The following is a 27,021-nucleotide window of genomic DNA, read 5'->3' as shown; positions in this document are numbered from 1 at the left end:
ACAGCTATAATGCTGAAGGTTGAAACCTATAGAATCAGAAAAACTGCAGAAAATTAAATTGTAACTGAAACTTTATTATGCAACATGAGACACAGTTCATGTTCATATATCAAAACTATATATGAAACTTAAAGAGCTGTGTTATTCTAAATGTTAAACGTGTTTCATGGCTTCAGTTAAATTTGGTGGAAAGTGTAAACGACTCTGTCGGTCATAAAGGTTAAAGACCTCCGGTCTGTATATTGAAAAAGCATAAATGCAGGGAACAAACCTCATTTTAAACCGATTTTTTTTTTTTTTAAGTGCAGATATTTGAAGCAAAATATGAAAAGCGGTCGTATGTGGAGGCTGTAGCTCAGGTGAGGGCTGTCGGTTTGATTCTCGGCTCTCTGTCCATGTGCCCTGAGGCAAAACACAAATCAAATTAACTCTGAAAAGAGCAGGAGGTAAATATCAAAGTACATGACAAAGTACAGTACTTTTTCTCTTTGCAGATCATAAATCCTCAAGAGGAACCGAGGAGTGAAGAAATGAGAAAAAACAGAGTTCAGTGAATCTCCTGGAAACACTTCAGGATGAGCGATGACGTTTCAGACTGACATTTGGAGTATCGGACTCAGACTTCGGAAGCAGAGATGAAGAGTGTTCACTTCAATGTTTTCATTACATCGGGACGAGGCGACGCTGATCAATGCAACGGCCACAAAGAGGCAAAATGATGAGCAAACACTTCTACCATGGGGATATGAGAATTACGTCTGCAAACGTATTGAAAAGAACCAAGTGTTTGTCTCACAGTTTTATAAAGTCAAATTTCAATAGTCGTCACCTGAGATTAAAAATGACCACCTTGTTTTATCAACAAGCCAACAAAGGATTGATTTTTTAGAAAATGTCCAGCGCAGCCAACAAGCCAGCAGCAGCTCTGTATAAAACAGTTTAGATATCAAACAAAGAGGCTGCGGTAAGAGTAGGAAACCAATTTTTATTTTTAAAAAAAGGAGACATAAATATACCTACAGGAGTTAAGCCATGAAAGAAAGCCCAAACACTTGAAGTTGCATAATTCAGATCAGCTTTCAAATCATGAACAACAAAAAGTAACGACGAGTTCAAAAGGTTGTATATGTACACTACGCTTCTTTTTCCACTTTCTGTTCCATCAAACTGACTTCATATGTGCCAGAGACACATCAGCAGTGATGCTTTTCACACCTACAGGCCGTTTGTCTTCTGAAACAACGGCTCGTATCAATACATTCAGTAAGACAGAACAAACTGCAGGAGGTGGAGAGGTTTGTTAGAGTACCCCCCCCCCCCCCCCCCCCCCCCGAGCGGCGGACACCCCCCCGGTCCACCCGGACCCCGACTGTACGACGGACAGCAGAGAGCAACAGGACTGGCTTTGGTCGGGAGGGTCTGCAACAGTAATTAAATGATTTTCATGATCACTTCAAAAGCATCCAAAAACTACTTTCTGAAATGTTCAACCCTCCACAAACATGGAAATACAACATGCTCTGAGCACGAGGAGAATTAATTCAACATTCACACGGAAGAGTTAATGCTCAATTTCTTAAGAGGCTCAACAAACTCAAAAAGGATGAAGCATAGTTTAAAGAGGACATAATGGAGATCTGTAGCTAGAGAGATGAATCTAGTACTTTTATTATCTGAACACCAGACGGCAGAAATACTTTGTTGTACTAAATTAAATCTTGATTTTCATGTGTCAGTTAACAGTCCAGCCAAAATTGCCGATTGCACACAAGGAGCCAGCGCAACACGGACGCTTCTTCAAATCGCCACGCTGAAGATCTGGATGCTCGTTGGGGTTCAGGTGAAGGTGCATCCAGCCGATCGGCGCAGGAGAAGCTCCCGGCGGTTCATTGGACGACGGGTCGGGGCGATTTGTGGAGAAACGGCCGAGGGTGGTGGTGGTTGGTGGGTGAAGCGCGTCGCGTCTCAGGAGATGGTGGAGAACTCCTTGAGCAGGACGTCCTGACTCAGCGTGTTCAGAGAGACGTTCTTCCTCACGTTCAGACTGATGGAGCGCACCTGCAGAGCGACACAGTGATTACCAGGGCTGCGTGTTGGGAAATGAAACGGGAACACGGGCAACGGGAGACGAGATTCCATCGGAACACACCCGTCCTGCCTCTGTGCTTAAAGACCACATCGATCTGAAGGAGACGCTGGCGTGATTCACAGCCATCCTCCACTAGCTGGCGCTACAGAGCAGTGAAACAGCAGCGCAGTTTGAGGGTTGTTTTAAAGTACTCTCATCTAGAACATGGAGCAAGGAACACCTCCATCACATCTCTAGTGACTGATTTTAACCTGCTGAAAAGAAAGTCTGCTGAGCGGGTGGTGTTTACTGGAGACGCTGTTAATCAAATACACTGATCCTCAATACATTTCCCGGATGGTTTTCCATCTTCAGACCAGTCGACGGCTCTTAACTTTAATTTTCATGTAGTTGACAGACAGATTTGTCCCGCGGACGATGGTGAAGGATGACAGAGGCTCCAAACAGCAGCGTGTCGACTCAGCTGAACACATGCAAATATGAAACGTCTCATTGGGTATTTAAGAGCTCCGTCACTGGAAAACGTTCTTCTGTCCTTTCGACTGGACACTGAACTCACCAGAAACACTGTGCAGATTGTTATTTGATAGATTTGTGTGCGCGGTTGTTTTTGCTGGCGCTAGTGCACATTTTAAATTGACTTGTGATGTAAATATGAGACGACCTCGATAATTAACGGCTCGTCAACGAGAAGAAAGAAAAGAGTCTAATGCTTAACTTTTAGTTGAGAGAGCGAAAGAAGAGCGAGAGAGGAAGCGTTTGTGTTTTTCTCGAGTCTGTATGAACATGATTACAGACGTGGGAATTGAACCCCCCTGGATTGTGGCGACCGGCTGGTTCTCAGCTTTTCTGCAGAGCTTCACACGGCCATTAAATTCAGGTGTGTTGGTCAACGCAACCAATTAAACGCTGGTCATCCGGGACCAGTAAAGCCTACTTCTGTTGTGCAGTCATATTAAATCTCCCTCTTATCGAATTAAAAAGCAGGAGCGCTGTAATACTTCATAACTTCCTGTGAAGGATCGGGTTTTCCCCGTGTGTGAACCGTCCTCCTTTCAGACCGTCGGTTCCCCGCCGCCCTCGCTCACCAGGTCCTTGAAGAAAGCCGCCTCTTTGGGCTGCTCCGAGTATCTCTCGAACTGGTCCAGGCCGTCCTGCAGCTTCAGGGTCAGCGTGTCGTAGTTGGACCGGACCACTTCCAACACCTGCAAACACCACAGAGGAAGAGAAGCGCCGGTGACTTCCTGTAGCAGGACGACACGCGGCGGCTGAGCGTACACCCCCACATCCAGCGAGCAGTCAAATATTAATTACTGTTGAATATTTCAGAGAAACACTTTTATTCATGAGGGACGTTGTGGCGGATTGCAAACGCAGCGTGAGGTTTCTGTGCACGTTACTTCCAACCACTAACTGTACATGAACACATGTTAACGTGTGTGTCTCTTCATTTAGAACAAACTGGGATGTGATCTGCAACTTGCCGCTTCCTTACTTCTGCTTTAACAGAATTCCCACAACACTGCAAACCTTTTTCACTGTTGCAACAGAAGGAATTTGATGACGTTTTTTTAAGCAGATTTGTTGTAAAATGTCCTAGAAAATTTTAGTCCCTGAAAAATCCAGGCTTTTGAATGGTTTTAAATCAAAAACATTCTTTTTTTGGTTTTGTCAATTCGCACTAGCATTAGCTGGTTATTAGGCTCTTTTACAAAGTCTTACACGCGCAGATCAGGCAAACCAATAAAATACTGCAAAACTGTTTTATCGCCTGTATTTTGATGTAATATTATGTAAGTTTGTGTTATGTGTTGTAACAAAACATGAACACGTGGTTCAAAGAGATTAGCAGTGTACATATATTTTTATATATATATATATATATATTATTTTTTAAATAGTAAAACATGGATAGGAAACAATATGATTTCAGAAGACAGAATTGTTGGTGCGTTTTAAGCAGTGGGGTGTGAACATAGCAGAGCTATCAAACTTAGCATGTGCATAAAAACACGATTCGGTTCTTCAGTTCTGTTATATTTCAAACGATTGAGGTTACAATAGAGTATTTTCTTTTCGATCCCTCATTGGCTGTTGTTTTGTGTTATATTAGTGTACTGTCAAGGTCTATCTGAATATCTCAGTTTAAACTCTCGCCTGTTTTTAATTCAATGGATCTGAAAGGTTCTGGTGCCGCTGAATTAGATCTGAATAGGATAAAACTTTACTGTCGGCTGGGAATCGAACTTGGGCCCCCTGCGCGGATTGGCAAGAGCTCTGCCGCTGCACTACCAGTGCATCTTGTGCGATCAAGAATCTCACAAAGTCTTTGTCTTTCTGTCACTCAATTTAATCTTGTCGATAACATTTTCAGCCCAAATGAAATTTGCCCCCCAGCTGGTATCGACCAACCCCCTGGGGTCGCAGGCAGGGAGGAGTCTGGCACTCCAACATGGGCGCTCAATTCCACGTTGATCGGGATGTACAGATTCATACAGCTGGATTTAAGCGTTCACCGTTTTTCAGTAGGAAATCCATGCAAGTCTTTGTGCACGACCCCCCTGGAGCCCCATAACTTCCCGTAGTGGCAATAACTCCACTCAGCAGTGCAAATTGAACCGTTCTCCTGATGGCCTTTCTCGTTGCTCAGGAAGGATTTGGTTTTCATGGTTTTATTTTGATTGAATTGAATGATAATGAGTCTCTGTTTTGCGCAACAGTGACTTTTTCCACTTTGAGAGGCGATTTTACAAAAGGTCTCACATCAAGTCTTCATGCAGACGGCGTGCGTGGTTCTGATACGAGCACAGCACGCAGCAGTGAAGCCCCACTGAGAGAAGAAGGTGAACCGAGATCAGAGGTAATTATGCAGAGATTGGTCACACTCCCACTCCCTCCATTCTCCCTTTCAGCTGTGAAATAATCCCCGACGAGTCCTTTATCATTATTTTATTAATGCATACGCACCGCTCCACACAGCTTCCAGCAGTGAGATTCATCCACTGTCAACATCCAGCTTTGATTCACACAAAAATATGTGCTTGAATGAAATTAGATCTACGTGGCAGTAAACCTCAGACATGCACATTCTTCTTCTTTCACGGCAGTACGTCTCCTGTACAGCTGAATCCACAGTTTGAAAGGGATTAGAGGAGAATTTGTTCCACTTCCTAATGTCTCTGCATTTACTTGTAATAAATAGAAAGCTGAAAAATTCAGAGCCACATTTCCCTCTCGCCGTGACGGCAGGTTTGAAGAGTTGACACGGGGAACCGGTGAGGAGCAAAACAAGAGATTTGTTCTTCATTTCTTCCCTCATCATCCGAGCAAAGACAAGACGGGGGCCGTTTGGTTTGTGTTTTGTGAACTCAACATGCTGAGCGCCTTCCTGCATCACTGAGCCGGGATGATTGTCTGCACGCGGCCGACATCTTTGTTTGTCTTGAAACAAAAGCAGCCTCGTTTACTGGAGTGTTCAGACTCCGGTGTTTTACTTTGTGTGACAGAGCAGACAACAGCTCCATTTTAATACAGTTCTGGAAGTCATCTATCATGTGGTGTCACTGTAGGGAACGAAGACGCGTGTGCAAAAGGAGAGTTTAGCAACTCTCGCCATCCAGTTAAATTGAACCGATTGGCGATGAGAGACAGCGATCGACCCTCCTCCTGGTTTACAGCTGCTGAATTGTTTTACTGAGCAGTGATCAGAGCGCAACACAAAACATCAAATACATGTTTGAAAATCTAACAAATCACAGCTGTTACATTCAGCGAGAATGTCTAGGAATAATTTAAGACCCAGTTTACACGACAATGTTTTAAGTTGCGTTTTAGTTTCAGAAAGGTTTTGCCTTTAGCCGCAACCAAGACCCAGGATAATATGGACAGGGGGTGCATCTGAATAGTCCCTCCTATCTCCTTTCCTATCTATTTTTCCTTAATCCCCCGAAGTGTTTAAGTAGCGGCCATGATAAGGAAAGTCCAAATTCTCAGTAAGCTAAGGAAAGGAGGCTCAATGCTTCCTTTAGAATCTCTTTTAGCATAGAAAACACTAATGCATCTTTTACAAAAGGAGACCAGATCATGCTGCCCCACAGTTCCTTGTAGCAACATTTGAAGGGACCCGGTCATCCCAGCGTTCAGGGAAACTCAGGATGACTCAACACGGATCATGTTAAGTTACCAAAGCAATAATCTGCCTTGAACAACTTTAAATAGTCTGAAACCCAGATCCCAACTATGAATGTTAATGTGGCTGTTGTAAAATAAACAGTTCAGCAAACTGCTTATTTTCAGTTTGATTGGTTATTTATTCACCTGGAGCCTCTTTTCCTTTCATTTCAATTCAAACCTTGTGATATTTGATATGATATCAGTGGTTAGAGGCACAGGGGAAAGTGTTATACATGTGCTTTTCGTAGTCCATTTTCAGACATTTGGAGTTTTTCCCACCACGGCTGACGTCACTAACTTGTCATCAACGCCGTCATATTATTATTACGTCACCTAGTGAAAGTGCGGTCTGACGGCCACAACAACGTTGTTGCCTTTCCCTAACTCCTTTAGGAAGCCTCCTAACACCTTTCCTTAACCCCGTGACGTCATCCACGGGGTGACGGGAAAGTAGATAGGAAAGGAGAAAGGAGGGACTATTCGGATGCACCTTGGGAGTCATGACACTCTGGAGGAAACATTGTTCTTATTGTCCCTCTACTGAGCATGTGCAGACCGTGTTTTCAAAATGTTCCACCTTGGGACCCGAATTCAAAATGCAGGCAGTTTAAAGTTTTAACCAGTGAAGAAAACCTGCTGCAGAATGAATAAGTCACAAACAATAACAGAGATTTGAAATGTTCATACGTTCATTTAAAATAGATTTTGTTTACTAATAAACATCTTGTTTTCCTACTTTGCAGCAGTTTTTTTCCCAACTGATTTTAATCCACCACCTCTGCTGATGATGCAAATTCAAAGTAATTGAAATTATTTACATATTCATTACATTGTCTCATGAATAACACCAAAGAATGAGTCAACTTTGCTCGTTACTCAAAGTTACTGCTGCAAGTTTCATCAACACTCTTTCTCATCTCCCCCATCATGAATTTTGCTGAGTCATGATTATGTTGAAAGTCAATTATAACTGAAGTCCGTTTTCCAAATGTTAACCACAGTTAAGTGGAAAAACTGAATTTATACACATGCGGGAACATATTTCTAAAAGAGCTCAGAGAGCAGTAAAGCTCCAGTTCCTCAACCTTAGAAGTTAGTATATCTGACAATCCATTGATTTTCAATATCCTCTTCATCCTGAAGAAGGCCGGAGTGTCTCCCCGCTGACCCGGTGTGAAGCCCATCTCATCAGCGTTAAAACCACAAGGAGAAATAAAAACACTGGCTGCTCACTGACCCAGAGCTCACTTCTGCTCGTCCTCTTTGTTGTGAATAAATCTAGCAGATAAAAGCAGAGAGGTAATTGGAGACTATAATGAACAAATCCATCACTCTCTTATCAGCTGGTAGGATTCTTCTGGCTGTTTTTTTTTTTTAACCTCCCTCACAGATCTGACATAAATAATAAAAAGTCTTAAATGAAGCTCATATCAGCTTATCCTCCTAGACCCAGCTTCGGCTTTTCTCATAATGAGGACATAACTCTTGAGTTTCAGAGGTTCAAGCACTTAATGATGGAGTTCACACTGTGTTTGCTAAGCAGCAGGTAATAAGATTATTTCTACAAGAGAAGCAACTGGATTATAAAAAGGGTGGAAAAAACTAATTTAGCTTTCAGTGTAGGATGATGAACTAAAGATGTTTATGAAGGTTAGTTCTGGAGAAACGCCCTGTTCACTTAACATTTTCAAGTGAAAACAGAAAACTCCTGTTGTTGTGTAAACAGACACCCAAAGCACAACAGTTCCTCGAGTCACAGAAAATACATCTTTTTGAAAATGGCTCCAAAGGTGGAACATTTCGGAAAAACTCTACTACTGCATATATGTCACCACCGCCGTGATAAATAGTTCCTCTGCACATGCTCAGTAGATGGACAATGAGAACAATGTTTCCTCCATGACTTCCAGTCCATGTTCTCCTGGGACCTGATAGTCTTATGGTTGACAATGACTGGAATAACAATCCAACTTCGTCGTCGGTCCAGTAGAATGTACGAGTACCAACATCGTTAATGTTTATGGTTTCATTGCAAATACAGACAACAGTGCCCACTAGTGGACCAACATGCCAAGTCCATAATTTTCAGCGTTTCTGCCGTTTCCTTGGAAACAGCCACTTTGAAAATGTTGCTGCCTAAACGTAATTATTATTATTATTATTATTTTTTTTTTTTTAAACAAAAATGCAAAAACGCTGCGTTTTCACTTAAAACGTTGTGTAAACAAGGTTTAAACCAAAATGTTGGTCACCTTTTGTCGCGTACAACACACTTCCACGCAACACACTTTCTAGAATGCCTATTACATCTTTTGGTATTACAATTCAGGATTTAGGTTTACACAAGGTAACATGTACTCAAAAATGTTCACGCATACTGCACTGAATTATGGGTACACCCAAAATATTCTGAGGACAATGTTTTAAAAATCCAATTCTAAATTGTGACAAGTTTTCAGTTTTGTGAGAATTTGACTTTTTTAGGACAAGTTGACGAGCCTTAATACAAATTTGTGTTTTATTTACAGAGAAATTCCAAGTTGTAAGGTGAAGCGGCTTCTAGTTTGTTTGTCATTTGTTATGTCAGTTTTGTCAAAATCATTCTCCACCACCACAAGTGGTTGATTTATGTCTCCTGGTTGTAACATCCTGATTATTAGGCTCGCGTTCAAAATGCTTCATTCTGAGTGTTTTCCACTGTTACCTAAAAAATTCATCACAACATAACACGTTGGACAACTTCTCTTATTTACATGCAGCCTTTGGTGAGAGCGTGCAACGTTTACCTGCTCCTCCGACAGCTGGGAGATGTGGTTCACGGCGGCGTACGACTCAATCTTGGGGTTAAAGTGGTTGATGATCGCCCTTGAAGACAGAAAACAGGCGTTTCAGGAACAATGCAGATGATATGATTTCTCAGTTTTCCACCAGCATTAACATTGAGAAGTAGTTCGTCTCATTTGTATGTTGTAGCTTGACGCTGAAGTTCTATTTATGTCAGTGAGTTGCATTTTACTGGAACATTTTCTGTACATTTCAAATCATTGCCCTCATTAGTTTAAATGTTACTTTATTTCCTGTTTGGCATTCATCAACAGTTGCATGTTTCTATCAACACACCTCTTTCAAACCAATATTGGTGATTTGCCAAGAGGATTTGTAACAGAATACTAACATTTTGAGGTTGTGAAAAAAAAAAGTGATGTAAAATAAGTACAAATACAGTTTCTGTCCATGCCATGTCACTTTGGCACTAAAACCTCAGCTCCTCTACAATTTAACCAATCACATGAGGACAGATTGAGGTGACCTGAGAGGCAGCACTATGTCCAGTTCCACCAAACAAACATGAATCCACCAAACAGGCCATCTCCTCACAGCTGATCCTCGACCACTAGTCGCAATTTCTCCAGAGGCTTTTACATTTACAGATGTTATTTTCATTAGTTAGACCCAGTGAACCTAAATGGGTGTAAACACAACCTGACTACTTGCTTGACATTATAAAATGACAAATTCCTCAGAATTACAGTGAAACAGCTGTGAAATAATTTACTGGTTTAAGGCAGTGAATTTGAGCCACAAAGAAACGGCTATAAAATACTTATACAAAGGAGGATCCCACATCCAGGAAAATAACTATTTCAGTCAGACTGATTCAGTCAGTCAGTTTGTGGAAAAGCCATTTATGTGTTTACCTGTTGAGGTAAGAAATTGATATCAAAACATTAAAATGTGTCTGTTAGCAGCAACTTTTAGTTTTGGCACAAACATCTGTGAACGTCAGCAGACAGACGGCTCATTTTTTTTCTGGTCAATTCCATCTCTGTGCTTCCTTCATATTGTGTGAAACACACCCGGGAATTTCACATGCAAATTCAGGCAATTCTTTTCTCACATCAGCATTCATTTTAAAGGGCGTAAACCGCCTCGTGAGGCAGAGCTGAGAGATTAAATGGCTTATTTTGTCCTGGCTTACAGTGCGTCGTTTATCAAGCAGATGAGAAGAATGCGGCGAGTTCTCAGTGGTGGTAATTCTCCCGTCACCTACGAGCGGGGAGAAATGAACTGACGGAAGAAGAATTAAATTGATTCCTTCATTTGAGTCCATTTCTTTACAGTTCTCTGCCTTCATTCATTTATTCTTTCAAATTCTACTCCCCTTCATTTCCCTTCTCCCCGCCTTTGCTTCGAGCCACACGACAACTTATGTAGGCAATGAGGAGACTTCATCGGGGGTAAACGCTCTTCATCTCCCTGAGGAGGACCCCCTTCATACGGGCCCTCCGAGGCCTCCAACCCACGAGAGGATCGTCTCCTCAGAGGAGTTCGATATGAAGATGTTGGGGGAGAGACAGCGGAGAGTGAGAGTGTGGGTTCTGGGTGGAGGAGATAAAAGCTTGAACTTGATGGACTGAGGAGCGCAAAGGACGAAGACGACAAACTGAAGACGACAAACTGAAGACTTCAAACGCTAATTTTTCTTCAAATACATTCTGGTTTGCGATTTCCTTCAATCCAATGCAAGTCTTTCTCCTTGTGAAACAATAATGGGTGTTGACAGCGTGTATTTATAGAGCCTGAGTTTACAGCGTGCGAGCGTGTTTTTACAGTGCGTGTGTGCGTGCACGCGTTTATAGCGCGTGTGTGTGTTTACAGCGCATGCTTTTACAATGTGTGATCTTTTGTGTTTACAGCACGTGTTTAGAGAGAGTGTGTGTGCGTTTATTGCGTGTTCTTACCGAACATTGACGAGAGCGTGTGTGACTTTACTGGCTGCCTCCTTCCACTGGCCTGTGTTGGTCGATACTCTCAAAACTACAAGACAGAAACACACAAACCTGAATACACACACACAAAAAAAACACACCTGTACATTATTTACTCTGTAAATCCAACTTTTTTCTCTGTATTCTTTCATGAAAATCCAGACATTATTAATCACATTACCTACGAGTTTAAAGTCTCATCGATGTGTAAAATGAAAATTAAAAACAGGATGTAATGACATGCAATTCTCATAAATCTACGCTTAATTCCCAATACATCACGGACAACTCATATTTAGTAAAGTAATATAAAATACTAGCTGACTTTATGGCAGCTGAACCTTTTGGGAATTGGGAGTTGTTGAATGATGACTGTTCCTGTGCATCATTTATGTTTCCTGTCAAACTGATAACACAAACTGATAATCTGAGACTGATGTTAAATGACCGAATCTGAATTTATTCCAAACATTCCCCCCGCTGCAGGAGGATGCCCCCCCCCCGCATCATAAATGCAGAAGCTCTGTTATCAAGCTGACTCAGACGTGTTCTCCTAAAGGTGGATGAGCGCCTCCTCACTACTCCAGAGTTGTTTTTGTTCCTGACACATACCCATACAGTAGAGGTTGTCAAAGACCTGGTGCATTCGTACGATTTCATAGTACAACTCGTCGTAGCTGTTGGAGGTGGGCAGGAAGGTGTCGCCGTACGTTATAAACATGTTGAACAGATTCACGACCTGGATGAGAAAACGCACATTAGATGACCTTGAATAGAAACGGCTCAAAACAAACCAGGATTAATGTTACATCATTAGTGTCTGTTTTTTACCAGCGAGGCTTGTTTAGTGCTTTTCATCTCTGACAAACTAATAAAAAAAACAGTTCTGAGTTCCAGTGAGTGATTTCAGACATACACACAGCGGGACTTCAACGGCACCAGTGTTACAGCATCTGTCTTTAGTACAAGATCATACACTCCGTGTCCCCTGAGAAATTCATTTTCACTGTGGATGCGCTGTGTCAGACCCCCGTCGTCAGCTTGGAGGCTGTGTTTCTCACCAGTAGGGCCAGATGAAAGATGTTGTGCTTGGCGAGCAGCGTGGTCTCGTTTGACAGCAGGAACTTCAGCAGGTTGATGAGAGCTGTGCAGATGAAAACGGCCTCATGTTAACGAAATAATGCGGGCTGATCAGCGACCAGCAGCCTGCTTTCGTCAATGAGCATCTTTATTGAGGGAGATAATGGAAGCACAGGAGGGAGGTAAACCCTTTTCAACACCGAACCAAGTCTGCGCGAAAGCTTTTATTGGGGAGCACAAAACAAATCCCATCGGAGGAACAAAAGAAGCTTTTCCCAAGTCTCTAACTGAAGTTAGTACAAAAGCACAATGGAAGCAGATAAAGACATCGACTGGTTTATTCGGGTCATTTTTCCTCCTAGCTTATTTTATGGTGCGCTGTTATCACCACCAGGAGGACAGGATGGCTCTTATTGAGGGAATTAAGCTGATTATTGGTCTGATTAGAGGAATCTGGATTTTAATGATGCACAGTACAATGAGGCTATTACAAACTGAAATGTTACCCTGCCGTCTGTTGACCAGGTTGAGAACAAGGCCATCAGGACGCTGCTTTCTTTAGAAACTCACAGTCCAACCTCAATGATGCAATACATTCCTAAACACAACAGATCAAACAACGTCGGGGAGGAAGTTGGTGGTTTGGGGGTGTTTTTTTTATTCTTTTTTTTTTTTATTTAAAGCTGTAACTGAGCCATACCCGAAATGATATTGAACAATTCATTAGACCAATAGGTTTTACTCATCAGGAACATAACGTGCTTTAGTCCAACCTAAGTCTTGAAACTCATCCTGCAACACTACGGACCAAAAAATTCAATATCGGGTTCATTGATGTGTAAAACGAGCAGCAACAACCAAACTGATCATTAAAGCTTGAAGCTTTGTTATCAATGCACCAAACAATGTGAAAACCTTTAAGACAATACCTCTGGAGTTGTCAATCACATCGCTGTATGTGCTCCAAGAGCTTCACAGAAAAGGAAATATTCTACACTCTGGAGCTTTAGTTGAACTTCGAAGCACACCACAAGTTTGAAATTCAGATAAAGTTATAAAATCCTCTTCCCAACTTCATATTGCTCGTGTATGTCTATAAATATCTCTCTGAAAATTTCATGATTAGAAGCAACACTCCACCAAACATGAAGTTAGTACCTTGAACTAAATTAAGTAAAATATGGGTTTACATTATTCATTCAGCTTATCTTAATGCATGAATAAAATTTGAAAATCAGAAAATAAAAACAGCGTTGACTTTAAGAGTTGAGACAACGCTCTGAGGCAGGTTTTTCTACAAGTTTAAACTTTAGCAGACATGTTGTTGGAGCATCAACTTTAACCGTTTACACACTGCCAGTAGCTTGCACAAAATTTTTGAGTTTGCCAGATAAATCAACTGAAAACCAGAATTATGTTATGTATATATCTGGTATGTGGGTCGAGTACGAGAACCACTTAAAATTTAAAATTTGTCCCAAACAGATTAAATGCCTTTAAGACAAGGTAATGAATGGAAGAATGAGCTCTAATAATCTTTCAACACAGCCATCTGAGACATTTCAGACTGCAAGACTGAGCAGTAACAATAGATCAGCATGAAATAAATTGAAGTGAAGTCAGTATTTTAATTTCAGGACTGGAGAACTTGTAAGTACGATAAAAACTCACATGTGTATCATCAGTGAAGAGGTTTCATTCAAACAAAATAAGAGCATATTTACCTGACCAAAGCTCTCTCCAGGTGTAGTGTAGTCTGATTCTGCACTTTTTCTGGTAACAGAGGAGTTTGTGAATGATCTGCACACAGCGCCTGCACGGAAAAACAAACGCACTCAGAAATAGTTGGAGGAGAAGTCTAAATGAGGTTTGTAAGATTTAAATTTCATGTGTGCTTACAGGTACAAATCCATAGGAAAATCCTTCATCATGTGAGTGACGATAAACTCCACCATCAGATCTACAAAGCAGATAAAGAGAAAAAAAAATGTCTTCCTGGCATAAATATCCCATTTAAAATCACTCAAAGAAATAAATTACAAACACAAATCTTTCTATTCACCTTTGTAAATTTACGCTCGTCCAGTAAATCTGCGTTAGCTAACCAACTAAAATGTGAAATATCAGAGTCACTCTACAGTTTCCATACCTAGGACAGCACAAACCAGTGGACGTGAAGGAATATTCTTGTCCACAGCCTTTTTTCTGTGTCTCATGGGCTGAAAATAAGCACAATGAAATACACTTTACAATTAAAATATACAAACGAGATAAATGTAGGAAAACTGACTGATCTCAGTTTTAATGGTAAATACTCTACGGAATGGTTTAGTCAACATCTCAAAAGACAAACAGCTTCATACAACCGTAGAAATAATATTCTACCAAACATATCCGCACAGAGGTTCGTATTTCTCCGTTCCTGAACTCACCATCCTGTGGAGATTTACTCTGAAGTTCATGTTGTCATCGTGAAGAAATGCATCAGCGTACTGGTCCTGTCACACGGATTAGGATGATTAAATTCATGTTTCCATCAATCTGATAAAAATAGATTCATGCTGATCAAAGAAGAAATTATCAAAATTTGTGCCGAAATTTGTCGTTTTGGTATTATTTCTGGAATTTGAACAAAAACATGGCTAAACATGACATTTTTATAACATCCTGAACAAAGCAGCTCTTCCTACGAGTGAGTGCATCACTGCACATGAACGAAACGTCTCCCTTTAAGCTTTAATAATGAAAAACCCTGCATCAACGGTTAAAGTAAAACGTTGTTGGTTATGTGACTAGAAAAATATGAATAATGAACCTAATCAAACATAATGAGGGTCTCCCACCTTAGTGTGATGTACCATTTGCACTGAGTAACCATCAAGTTAAATAAAGTCAATACTGTCCCCGTAACAAAGAAGTTTCAAAGCCGAAAATTGTGAAATGAGTTTAAACAGGTATCATTGGATAGAAATGTAATGAAATATCATATATAAATCCCAAAAGTGAAAATAAAACCCTTCAACAACCGAGAACCTGAAATTTACAAGTGTTTCAATTAGTGTCTGATAAAAAGTAAAAAAAAAATAATAAATTGTCAGTCTGAAGGAGAAAGTAGACGATTAAATGTTCAGTTTGAAGCCCAGAAGCAGCTCGTACCTCAGCTATGCAGGTCAGAATGATCAGGCACAGTCTGCCACTGTTGAGTCGGTGTTCGTCTGAAAGCCCAAAAAGCCTGGTGAAGGAGCAGTCTTCAGTATAAAACGACAAAGCGGGAGCAGACGTGCACCTTTGCGTTTACCTTTAGTGTCTTGCATTACAATGGAGGCGTACTTGAGGAAGGTGATGAGGAGGTTGCTGGTCTGCAGGTTGGGATCCAGAGGCAGTTCTGGGTTGTTCATCACTACACAACAAATACACCGATCAGTCATAACAGGACATGTACCAGCTCAATCAAGCAAACCGAGATGAGAAGCAGCTTTAACTTCTGCAGTAATGTGAGGAGCTCGTTTCTTTTGGAACCAACCAATCGGGGCGTCATTCATGACTTTGACCCAGTCCTGAGTTCAGCCACATCTGAAAGATAATGACCACTGCAGACTTTGGAGATAATCTGACCCAGTAAAACTCATTAAAATATACATGCTTTCTAATTTCTTGCACTTTTTATCAAAAGAAAACTGCTCACTCGCTGCCTCATGTATTTACTCATTAATAGAAGTCATGATAAAGAGATTATGCAGGTTTTTCACTTCTACTGTAAGTGGTTACAATAACATAGTCTGAGTGGAATCACACACAGGTTTATGCTCTCTGTCTTACAAAAAAGCTCCTGGTTTTCATTTATTTTATAACATTCTTTAAATAACAGAAATGTAGTCACTTTGTGAGCACAACTGGAGCGGACATCATCTGGAGCAGGAGTGCTACTTCAGGCGATAAGAGCCACTGCAGCTACTGCGCCTGCCTGTGTCGTCTAGACAAGCGTCTTCATCCATTTAAAAAAACTAAATCTCAGCTCTCTGAAACATACAGCTTGTTTCATGAATGAATAATGACTCGGTTCTTTTCTATCTCGCTCATTTGTTTCAGCCCTGCTTGGATCACCGAAGGCCTGTGCATTTTAAAAGAAACAAAGTGAAGGGCTGTGAAACAACATACAGTCCTGACACGTGATTCAAGGGAACACGTGTGTGTGTGTGTGTGTGTGTGTGTGTGTGTGTGTGTGTGTGTGTGTGTGTGTGTGTGTGTGTGTGAGCACACAGCCTAAGTGCTGAAGCTCCCATGACGGGGCACGATGCGCAGTGCATGTGAAACATTCATTTGGATTTGGAGCTGCATGTTAATATTTTATCGACAAAACGGCTCTTGGGTTTGAGGCAATGAAGGAAAAGCTATCCAGAGGTAGAAACATGCACCTTTAAAAGGTTACAGCATGTGTGCGTGCTAAATGACCTGGTTTTAAAATGTACTACAACACACACCTTGCCCATAACTGGATGTGACAGCCATGCACTCATTTTCAGAGAGGGATTAGTAAGATCTCAGGATGGCTTCATCAACTAATTATTATTAATAGCATGTAATGAGAAAAGTCATTCCTCCTCAATCCATGTGAGCTTTCTGCTCTTAATAAATGAGTAATTTCTATCAGACAACTTTCCAAAATGGACAGGATATTTGAGACTGCCGTCTGTGTAGGTGCATTTGTATTTCTTTAAAAACATAAGGCCCTTGGTCCAAAACCGGCTTGCAAGAAGCTCCAATCCAGCTTAAACCATGAAGCAAATTATAAAAATTTCAAAGAAAACATTTAATTTCTTAAGAGAAGTGGACATAACAAATCTGAAATTGAGGCTGAGATAACAGCATGAAAGCTCGCTTTATGTTTAGATTTTAGTCATTTTTGGTAGCACGTATACTCTGAAACACAAGAAAATAAAAAACTTTAAAGTTTAAATTTAAAAGCTTATTATGGCACGGTTTTACCCGTCTGGCCCACTCGAGATGAAATTGGGCTGAATGTGGTCCCCGAACTAAACTGTGTTTGACACCCCTGCTTTAGTGCGACGGCTTGAAACAGATTTGGAAAGCAACTTTATCAAAATGCATAAAGAGTTAGGATGAAAGAGAAGCAAAGAGAGTCCAATATTAATGCCCCCAAAGTGTTGTTTAGCTTGCGTCTTTTAGTGGATCACTGTGGGTTTTTTTTTTTTTTTTTTATTACATTTTAAATGAAAATATATGCCACACAAGCACAAATGTCATTGAAAGTTATTAACACTGTTACCAAATGATTAAATTATCATTCAAGGCTCAAGCAGCAGTTTCTGGGACTGTAAAAGCAAACAGTTAAAAAGGTAAACAATTCATATTTAGACTGGGTAAGAAGCTGAGATCTCACAGTTTCCATAACCACAGTGTTTTTAGTCATTTATTTGAGAAGGACAGTCTTCACCTCCACTCCTCCTCCCTGCACATGAAGAAGGTTCAACACTCACAAACACAGGAATGCTCACAAAGCTAGTCCACTTTTTCTCTAAAGAAAAGTATAAAAAAAAAGGATTTGCTCACTGTCTAGGGAGGGCGGGGTTGTGCCCAGTGGTGTTGTGGGGGTGGTCGGGGTAGGAGTGATCGGACTGGCTGCAATTTCGATTTCAGGGTGGCTCTGTGGAAAGACCAGAAACACACATGAAGGACCGTCAGAAGGAAACTAAAAGCCGCCATCTCGCACACCATTGAACGATCCCATTTTTTGTGGAAATACAGAAAATGTGCTTTAGATTTCTTCTGTTGTGGGGAAGATTTATTGAAAATGATTAAGCAGAAAAGGGGAACAGGTAGATGAGAAGGGGGCGACTGTGCCCATCCTCCTTATTTAATTCAACACGAGTTAAAAACAGCACATTTGTGTAAAACCATATTTTTCTTTGAAAAACTCTTGTTGACACATTTCTACAAAGTGCTACAAATTCCAACAAATCAAGTATGTGGGATAATTACAGTGCTTTAATTGCAACACATAATGTATCTTACAGTCTCATTTAAGGCTGACATTGACATGTCTTCACTCGCTAGACTTAAAGAACATTTAATGCCCTCAAATACATGGCGCCAAGAAAAAAAGGTGCTCTTGAGCAACATTTCTGTGACCATGCAGGTATAGACACAAGAAAAGTGTGCCCCGCACTCTAAATAAATATGTGGTGAACATCGCTGCACATAAAGAACTGCTGTTGTGTTTTACCTGCGCCAGTACAGTGATGAAGTTGCGGTTGAGATGCACAGCTTCGTAGAGAGCCAGCAGAATCGCTTCATTTGTCCTGGAAATTAAAGAAAAGTTCATTCAAATCAAGTGCATTCTTAAAATAAAATACCTACATCTTAAAGAGGGAGAAAAAAGTAATCATAATGAAGTCATTATTCTGTGTCACTGCTAAAGTACATTTTAAATACTTTCAGTGAAGGTTTAAGTTAAATAAGTAGCTTCAAAGATCTGTTTGCACTGAATCCTAATGATGATGAAATATATCAATAATTTAGAATGGGGAGCCACCCTAATTTGCTCTAAAATTACAACTAGAACAGAGAAACAACCTTCAACACTGGAGGGCAAACGTTGAAAGAAATTAAGTCTTTAAACTGAACATTCATAACTAAGATGATACATTTAGGTTTCCAGTTGCTCTGGTCACAATAAAGTTCTCTGCATTCTCTGGAGTGTGGTTAGGTGTATCCTGGTGCTTTAATTATCCTTGAGATGTGTCTGGACCTTGATGGGAGTCCATCAGAGACTAAATAAATTGATTGGACATAGTTCAGAAACGCCCACAAACTCATCTGCAGGAGGTGCACTAACAGTAGTTTGTTTGTTTTTTTTTCCAAGGAGGTTGCTTTTGGACTCCACGACTCAGTGAGGGAAAGCTCTGGGAAAACCAAATCAAAAGCTCTTAAAAAACAAACAAAAAAACATGTGATGGTAGTCGTATCATCATGTCATGAGAGTTTGCTCAACACAGTGAACGGGGAGATGAGAGTTTGATGAAGGAATTAATGAATGCAAATGATTACATCCCGTTTGAATTAAATTCACAACCAAATGAAGGGTAATACTGTGCCGAAACATAAAAACACTGTATGCAGGTGTCTCAACGGTTCCCAGAAAGTCAAGATTTAACAATCAAACAAGGCTTTGAGACTGATAAAAGACAATCCCGACACTGGGTGTAATTTGGAGAATATGCAGGCTGTTGACAACAGCATGTGCTGAGCTCTAGTCGATCTCATTGGGTTTAGTTATTGCTCATATAATAGCAGCGAACAAGTTAACTAAAACTCTTAACAATAATCAAACAAAAACACTCTGAAGGTGTGGTTGACGGATGAGTAAAAAGCTGACTTTCTACTCACTGGACAGAGAGCTTCTCATCGGCATCTGCTATAAACATGTTGCCCACCTGCGAAGAGAGGAAGCATTAACGGCAAAGGACAAACAAAACATGAAATCACTTCTACACAAACACACAATGAAACAAGATCCTACCATACTGGTGAGAGTAGAGAAGAACCCCCCCTGATTCTCTTCCTCCTTGTCTTTGTATTGTCTGAAAGATAATACAATAGAGTACATGATGGACAGAAAGATAACGCAGAGAGAACGACAAGTGCACTGAAGATCGCTTAGTCAAAGGAAAAGTAGAAGTTTCCACTCGGACGCAGCACTTATAACCTAACATACATTTACCTTATAACTCTATCTACTCTCTTCAATTTATTATCTACGGGGTATTCAATTTCCCACAAAAACAATGAGCAGTATGGAGAAAGCATCCATCACTTTGATGTGTCTATGCATGCACAGCGACAACACCTCCCTTCTCAAACAGCATTTTAATTTCCGAACCCTGCCTCATCCAAAAAACATTACAGACTGCCAAAGGAACCTGTCAGATATAAATAACTTAAAGTATAAAGGGACGGGGATTTTTTTTTTTTTTTTTCCATCCATTCCATGGGATTAGAAATAGAACATTCGTGGGAGACATCAAACTAAACTGATGATGCCAGCAGCCTCGGCACGCCACGCGCTGCATCATTAAAAACAAGTCGAGCGCCTCACCTGTTATATTCTGTCAGAGCCTGGTGGACGACCATGCCCATTCCCTGGGAAAGAAAAACACACAACGTTTCCATCAAACCTTTGAGAAGGATGCTTGATGTGAAGACCGCCTACACCGCGCTGGCAAATCATTAGTGTGCCGTAAAGGAGGAAGAACTCACATCAAGTGTTGGCTCATCATCCACGATGGAGAGCTTCACGATGTACGGATTCACAGACTGAAACAAAAGGCAAATATTAAAACAAATACTAATCCTTGGTGCTTTTCAAGGGACTCGCTGACACATACAACAGATGATCAGAGGAGAGAAACTCTCAGGGTGAAAACAGACTAGTTAAAGGTGGTGGAGAAAGAACAGGGATGCAGATTTGGCTGGATTAGCGTAACCTGAGATATTTTCTTCAAGTGTTTAACTTTAGTGTGGCTCACCTTACAAAGTTAGAATTAAAGTACCCATCTTCTGTAAGTGTAATTCATAGATTATCCCACGAGTTCCTCACATACAATTTATATTTTTGATCCTTTAAAGAAAACTGCTGACAAACACACTCATATTTCTGCAGACACCCACTGTTAACAATAAGATCAAATGTTTTGAGCATTAAACTTTCTATCAGGAGTTCAGTGAACATCCGTGAAGTTTAGCTTCTAAAATTTTGTCAACTCTACATTGAGATGTCTCTGGTCGTCCCACATCGCACCACGGCTTCACTGAAGAGTCACATTCCACATCAGCCATGGTTTCTAATATCCAAATGCAGGTTCCAACATGAAAATGTATTTCAACCTCAAATAAATCATCCCAAAGTTTGCTTGCATCACTGTTTCCTTCTATTTTTCCCCATTCTCACACTTTGAAAACCCCTTTTCTAACTTAACGGATTTATAGAAAGTGTATTTTAGTGTATTATTTACTGTAAACACACAAGAGCACGTTTGTTGGTTTAAATTCATGGCAGGAAAAAGCAAATGAAGACTGTGTATTACCAACATTCTGCAAAAAAAAAAAAAAAACACCAAGAAAAATAGTATATGTAAATAACACATACCTCATACTTTCTGTAGTTGACCAGGAGTGCAAGAAGCACCACAGCATCATAACCATGCTGCCCTCTGCTGGACACATCGGACAGAATCTGAGTGGAGGAGAGAGAGGGAGAGTCATCAACACAAGAAACCTGTTTTAAAAGACTGGAGCAGGAATAATGACTCACCTGTAAGATGGCTTCAAAGATGCTGTTGATCATCACATATTCCAGTATAGTGTTCTGGCTAATGTTGTCAGTTACCTGTGGACGCAGTTTTTCTTAACATACGTAGCACTTTATTGTGTTCGACTGCAAAACCAACGTCAAGATGAATTTTATCTCACCGTCACTAAACACAGCAAAAGTTTGAGGCAAAGGCTTTTCAGACTTTCTGAGCTGTCTCCACAGAGAAGGCTGTCCAGTCTCTCCATCAGGTCCTGAAATAAACGATGAACATGGAAAGCTCTACTAGACTTTCTCCTTTAATACGGCTCTGACCACAGAGCGTCCCCCACTGTACCTTCATCCTCTGCTCAGCCTTGTCAAAGCCCATCAGCATGTTGATGATGTCAAACCCCGAGGCTGATTTGTTCTTCTGGTGAACCCCTCGGAAAAGTGCACAGAGAGTCTGCAAAGAGCAGCATTCGAGTTTTATCGTTTCCGCTTCGATGGAAAACCACTACGATTTTAATTTTACTTCCTCGCTATTATTTTAACTCAACTTCATTACAGACGTTTCCACAATTTCTTCACAGGCTCCCATGTGCAGTGACCCAACCATGTCTTGATGCATTCTTACTTTTCTTCTCTGATGTGTCTTATGTGGATTTAGTCCCACGTAAAGGTTGAAAGATAGAACGAGCTGCAGATCATTTCTCTCTAGTCTTTCTCCATCTTCTTTCCTGTTTACATGATTTCTCAGCACGGAGAGCAAACAAGTCCAGACATTCTCTGTCCTCTCCGTCAACTTCCTCTAGAGTCTCCGGAGAGACGGCGAGCTGCGCCCAGACCAAACAAGAGACATATTATCTCCAGCGGTTCCTGGGCCGACCCTGGAAAAACACTAATGGGAGGACACAGGGGCATCCTAATCAGACGCCTGGACCGCCTCAACTGGCTAATCTTAATGTGGAGGAGAAGCAGCAGCTCAGCACTCTTTCATAAAGAGCCAGGAAACTGGTGATCTAACCCCGTCACGATCTTATGTGAGTGTGGTGATGAACTGTGGTTACCTGCAGGGCGTTGACCACTTTGATTTGGTGCTCCTCTCCTAGAGCCTGAACACAGTGGTGAAACAGAGAGTTGATATTGTCCTGGATTCGCTGCACCTCCTCTCCATCGACGCTCTCCAACTTGGATTCAAGGTACTCCAAGTTAACCTAAAACAAGAGGAGGAAAATTCAAGTGAAAAAACAAGAGCTCATGAGCAGTGTGAACTGTCAAATCTGTGCAGTGTGTCTAGATTAGATCTGATCGCTTCATTTCACTACTTCCTCTTTCCTCTACATATAAGTTCACTTATAGTTTCACTACAGTGAAGCCTTATTCATAAAACTAGTACCGTCTCCATGTTCTACCACAGCTGAAGAGCCACACACACAAAGTCCTGTGAGGACCTTTTTACTGCACCTTCATAAGAAACAGCTCATCCCAGAACCGAGGGTTGTTTTTCGACGGGTCTTCTTTCTGAATAAAAGCAGAAAAGGACTCCATTAACTGTGAAACAGCAGTTTATTTCACAATAATTAAACCAAACTGGATACTTACAGCGAAAATCTCATCATACATCAGAACGACCTTCTCCTTCAGGGGTTTTTTAGAGGATGACGTCCTCCTCAGCAGCCCCGCCTTCTTCTCAATCTGAGACATGACTAAATCTGAGGAGAAGAACCTACATGAAATGAAGTTGGATTATTACCTTGAACAAGATGCAGAACTGTCCATGATCTCTTCAGAAGATTGTTGGTGGAAATAAATGATATGGTTAAAGGCATTTTGACCATAACACATTCGTCTAAACATTTTGGTCTTCCACGGTACATTTAAGGCTCCTTATCCGGATCCCATTCATTCCGAGTTGACAAAATTACCAACACATGTATTGATATTCTGGGATGAAACCATTTCTGGACATTCATTTCAAACGTTAATCGAAGGTTTTTTGTTGCAGAAATGACCGAGGTGAGCTACAGTACATAATTGGAAGTAAATAAAACTAATCGACATAATTTACGAGGGACAGTACTAGTTTCTTAGAAGAGTTCATGCAGCTGGACTGGATTTCTGTATAGCTCAATGATGATAAGTAAGAAATATACTTTAATTTATATTAATTACTTAGAGCCACTGTAGAATCGTTGGCTACCATTCAAATCTGCTATGATCAGTAACAGGTCAGTTTCTACAAAAGCATTTGATTTTGTTACTGCACTGAATAACTAAGATTAAGACAGAGAAAGCTAAACTAAACAAACTTAAAGTTTGTTAGTAAGGCATTAAGAAACCATGCCCTCCTTACAACAGCTGTGATGCATTGACATTTGTTTTACGACAGGGGTGTCAAACATAAGGTGCCTGGTCTCAAACCGGCACAACAAGAGGCTCCAATCCCACCCAACAAACAACCAAATAAATGGTAAATAATTCAAAGAAAACATTGGTTTTTAGAACAAATGTCCTAAGCGTAACAGACAACACCACACTGAGACCTGAGCTGAGATATCGGTGATGCAGGTACCAAAGCAAGTTACTCATTGCTCAATGTCATGCTGTCAGAGTGAGTTTGTAAATCCTCCATAGTGCAAGAGCTACAGGAGTTTATTAAAATTGGTTTCATGTTGAGTTTGTATTCATTTGGGGCAGTAAACGATCGGTTTCGATAAATTAGAGGCTTTATCATCTCGTATAGTCTGCACTAGGGCTGAACGATTAATTGCATTTGAAAATGGGATTTTCTAATCGCAAGGGCTGCGATTTGACTGCTCACATGATCTGGTCACGTGACAACTTGCACGTCCCGCGCATGTCATCTGCCCAGTTTGCCCCGAACGAGCTAGTGGTTTTTAGGGATGGAGCCGAGCCGGAGTCGGGTTCCGATATCAACGTAATTCACGGATCGGAGATTTCTGATCCATGAGCCTCGTCTGTGCTTCACTGTTGCTGAAATGACTCCACAAGTGTTTCCCTGCTGCTGCTCTGCGCGCTGGCAGCAAACTGTGGACTGGATTTCCTGAAGGGAAGCGGGTCTCAATGAGACGTGGAGTAATGAGTCAGGAAATCCATTCCACAGTTTGCAGCCAGCGAGCAGGCTTTGGAAGTAGCACTGTGCTATCCAACTTTTCATGACAACATGTTGCTGTTTGGACGGATTTTACACTCAAAACACGGCAAAGCAACAAAGCAACACTATAACGTGGACGTTAGCAAAGCCGTTGTACAGCCAGGCAGTCGCTTTGTCAACAGACGTCACCTTTTTAAAACGCCAGCTCGCCAAAGGAGTACGGCACTGACCACCGCATCAAAACAATGAACAGCAGCTCCTCCACTGTAGCAGTCGATTCACACCTCCGTGAAGCTGCGTCCTACTCCGCACTAAACTCCCTGAATATAGTCCCAATCATTTGTGTTGTTTTAGAGCTGGAAGCACTGCTGTTTGTGCTGCATTGCTAAATAATTTCCCCAGGGATTAATAAAGTGATTCTGAGGTTTGAAAGATAGAACTAGTTTATTATGAGATGATGACGTCCAAATGGAACAAAAATTGTTTGTACTGCTTCCTTTTCTGACCTGATACTAACCTCAAGTTGTCTTTTGAGAGAATACATGCAAATATTTGTACAATTTATACATTACTGCAGAGAGGAGTTTATTGCAGCCTCATTTAAAGTCGACAATAATGATATAATAATATTAAAGCAAACAAAGCTCTGCTATCAGAATCGTATTGGCAGATATACAAATTTAAGTATCGGATCGAAAGTGAAAAAACGTGGATTGGTTCATCCCTACTGCAATGTCGATGAGCAAACCACTCAAAATCCTTAATGTCAAGCCCTGCATTTAAAGGTTTACAGCTTTGATAAGCAAAATGGACAAGCGGTTGGCTTGTTGTGGTGAATGCTTACTAGACTGCAAGTCACAGTATTTAGTAAGTTTACAACAGTAATTGAAGTAGGAGATAAAAAAAACTGTCATATTTCATAATAATACATGCTTCATTTGACTTTATCTTACCATAAGCGTGGCCTATAAGAAAGAACAATTTATGTATAATAAATCTGATATTGTTTATTATAATACAGATTGATTTATTGCTTGTGTTTGTTGAAAAATACATGAGAAGAGGACCTTGAAAAAATAATCGCATATTAAATCGCAATCGCAATATTGAGGAAAAAAATACCAATTAGATTATTTTCCAAAATCCATCCGCCCTACTCTGCACCATGACAAAGAAAAAGTCTAAAGTTTAAAGGTTATTATGTGACTATTTTACCTGTCCAGCCCACTCAGGATGAAATTGAGGTGTTTGTTTCCCCTGAACTAAAATGTATTTGACACTCCTGTTCTACAAAATTAATAGCAATAACTGTGGTCTTGGGGAACAGCTCTCACACATATAAACAAGCAGTGGGGTGATTTTAAATTCCTATTGATCTGCAGTGATTATTGCTCATAAACTAAACTCAAGGCTAAAAGTGAAAAGGAAGACAGGTGGCTCATTTCGCCTGGTAAACAATTCATCTCAACTGAAGTCAGAGTGGTGCAAGCAAAGTGAGAGAAATAAGCTTAATTCACACCATAGACCCTGTAAAGCCAGATGGGCTCATCAGTGTAATCGCAAAATTTTAATTTCACTAAGATTAGGTGTTGCAGGATTACCCTGAGCTACACAAAGACAAGCACAATAACTTTAGCAACAACAGTCAGTTTACAACCAAACAGGGAAAACAATCACATAGGGAATCATTAGAATAATTTGAAGGGAATTTAAGCGTGGACAGGTGAGTCATGATTTCGGTTGACGCGACAAGTCAATAATTTAAGGCTTGTCTTTTGTTGACAGTGATAACTTGTAAATAACTTCTTTGTCAAATTTCATGTTGGGATGGGCAGCTAGCTGGCTAGTTAGCCACGAAGAGCTACCTGACCATTCTCAACTGAGCTGGATTCAACAAACTGACAGTAACCAGCAACATGTCCAGGTTACCCAGTGAGTACTCTTGTTAAAGATTAGAATACACTAACTAATTGATACGCTTAACCAGGTAAACCAACTGAAACGGTGTTCAAAGCTAAAGCTACCGCTAGCCAGCTCGCCCCTGTCAAATAGATACGTTTAGCCTCTACGTTGGTTCTGCATTAACGATCCGGATAGCGTCTTCTGCGGTCACTGAAATCACTTCTGCGCTGTTTCGGAGGATTGGCGCCGTCTTTTCTTACCTCAATTAAAGTGTTAAAGGCTGCGAGGTAAGCGTGGATCATGAATCCGAGTGACAGCAGCCTCTGCTAGCATACTGCTGTCTGAAGGCTGCCGCTGCTCCTGCGGCCGCCCCGGGTCCTCGCGCCGGACGCGATGGTCTAAAATCCACCTCTGTTCACTTTTATTTTTTCAAACATCAAAGCTCTACTGAAAAATACACTTTAAAATAAATTCATTAAAATTTTGATTATCTGTTGAAATAAAATAAAATCCACCTTTCACTCGTGAAAGAAAAGTCTCCTAATTTTTATTGATAACACCTGGGTGTACCTCCTCCTGCCGG

The 27,021-nt window shown here is 40.8% G+C and overlaps 1 protein-coding gene across 2 annotated transcripts; it reads right to left on the bottom strand.

The window, feature by feature from the left end:
- Positions 1-967: 967 nt before the first annotated feature.
- armh3 (armadillo like helical domain containing 3) lies at positions 968-26,802 on the bottom strand. Of its 2 annotated transcripts, none has more exons than XM_080464705.1 (26): positions 26,699-26,802; positions 23,024-23,147; positions 22,886-22,942; positions 22,489-22,635; positions 21,777-21,884; positions 21,601-21,693; positions 21,443-21,517; positions 21,278-21,364; positions 20,389-20,445; positions 20,228-20,271; positions 19,652-19,712; positions 19,519-19,565; positions 18,356-18,431; positions 17,683-17,776; positions 15,410-15,511; positions 15,268-15,326; positions 14,544-14,609; positions 14,261-14,330; positions 14,011-14,071; positions 13,836-13,924; positions 12,093-12,175; positions 11,644-11,770; positions 11,005-11,080; positions 9,049-9,127; positions 3,178-3,294; positions 968-2,058 (listed from the first exon to the last, which is right to left on the bottom strand). In XM_080464705.1, the coding sequence occupies exons 2-26, from the start codon at positions 23,123-23,125 to the stop codon at positions 1,966-1,968; spliced, it is 2,070 nt and encodes a 689-aa protein (XP_080320831.1). In that variant the 5' UTR covers positions 23,126-23,147; positions 26,699-26,802; the 3' UTR covers positions 968-1,965. The 2 variants fall into 2 exon arrangements, with proteins under 2 accessions (XP_080320831.1, XP_080320832.1); XM_080464706.1 differs by having other exon boundaries at positions 23,024-23,133; positions 26,699-26,792.
- Positions 26,803-27,021: the final 219 nt, after the last annotated feature.

Source organism: Lipophrys pholis (genome assembly GCF_963383615.2).
Source record: "Lipophrys pholis genome assembly, chromosome: 5".
In the NCBI taxonomy this organism is placed as follows: Eukaryota; Metazoa; Chordata; class Actinopteri; order Blenniiformes; family Blenniidae; genus Lipophrys; species Lipophrys pholis.
Note: the sequence above shows the minus strand (reverse complement) of the source record. Positions and strands in the feature narration are given on the sequence as shown.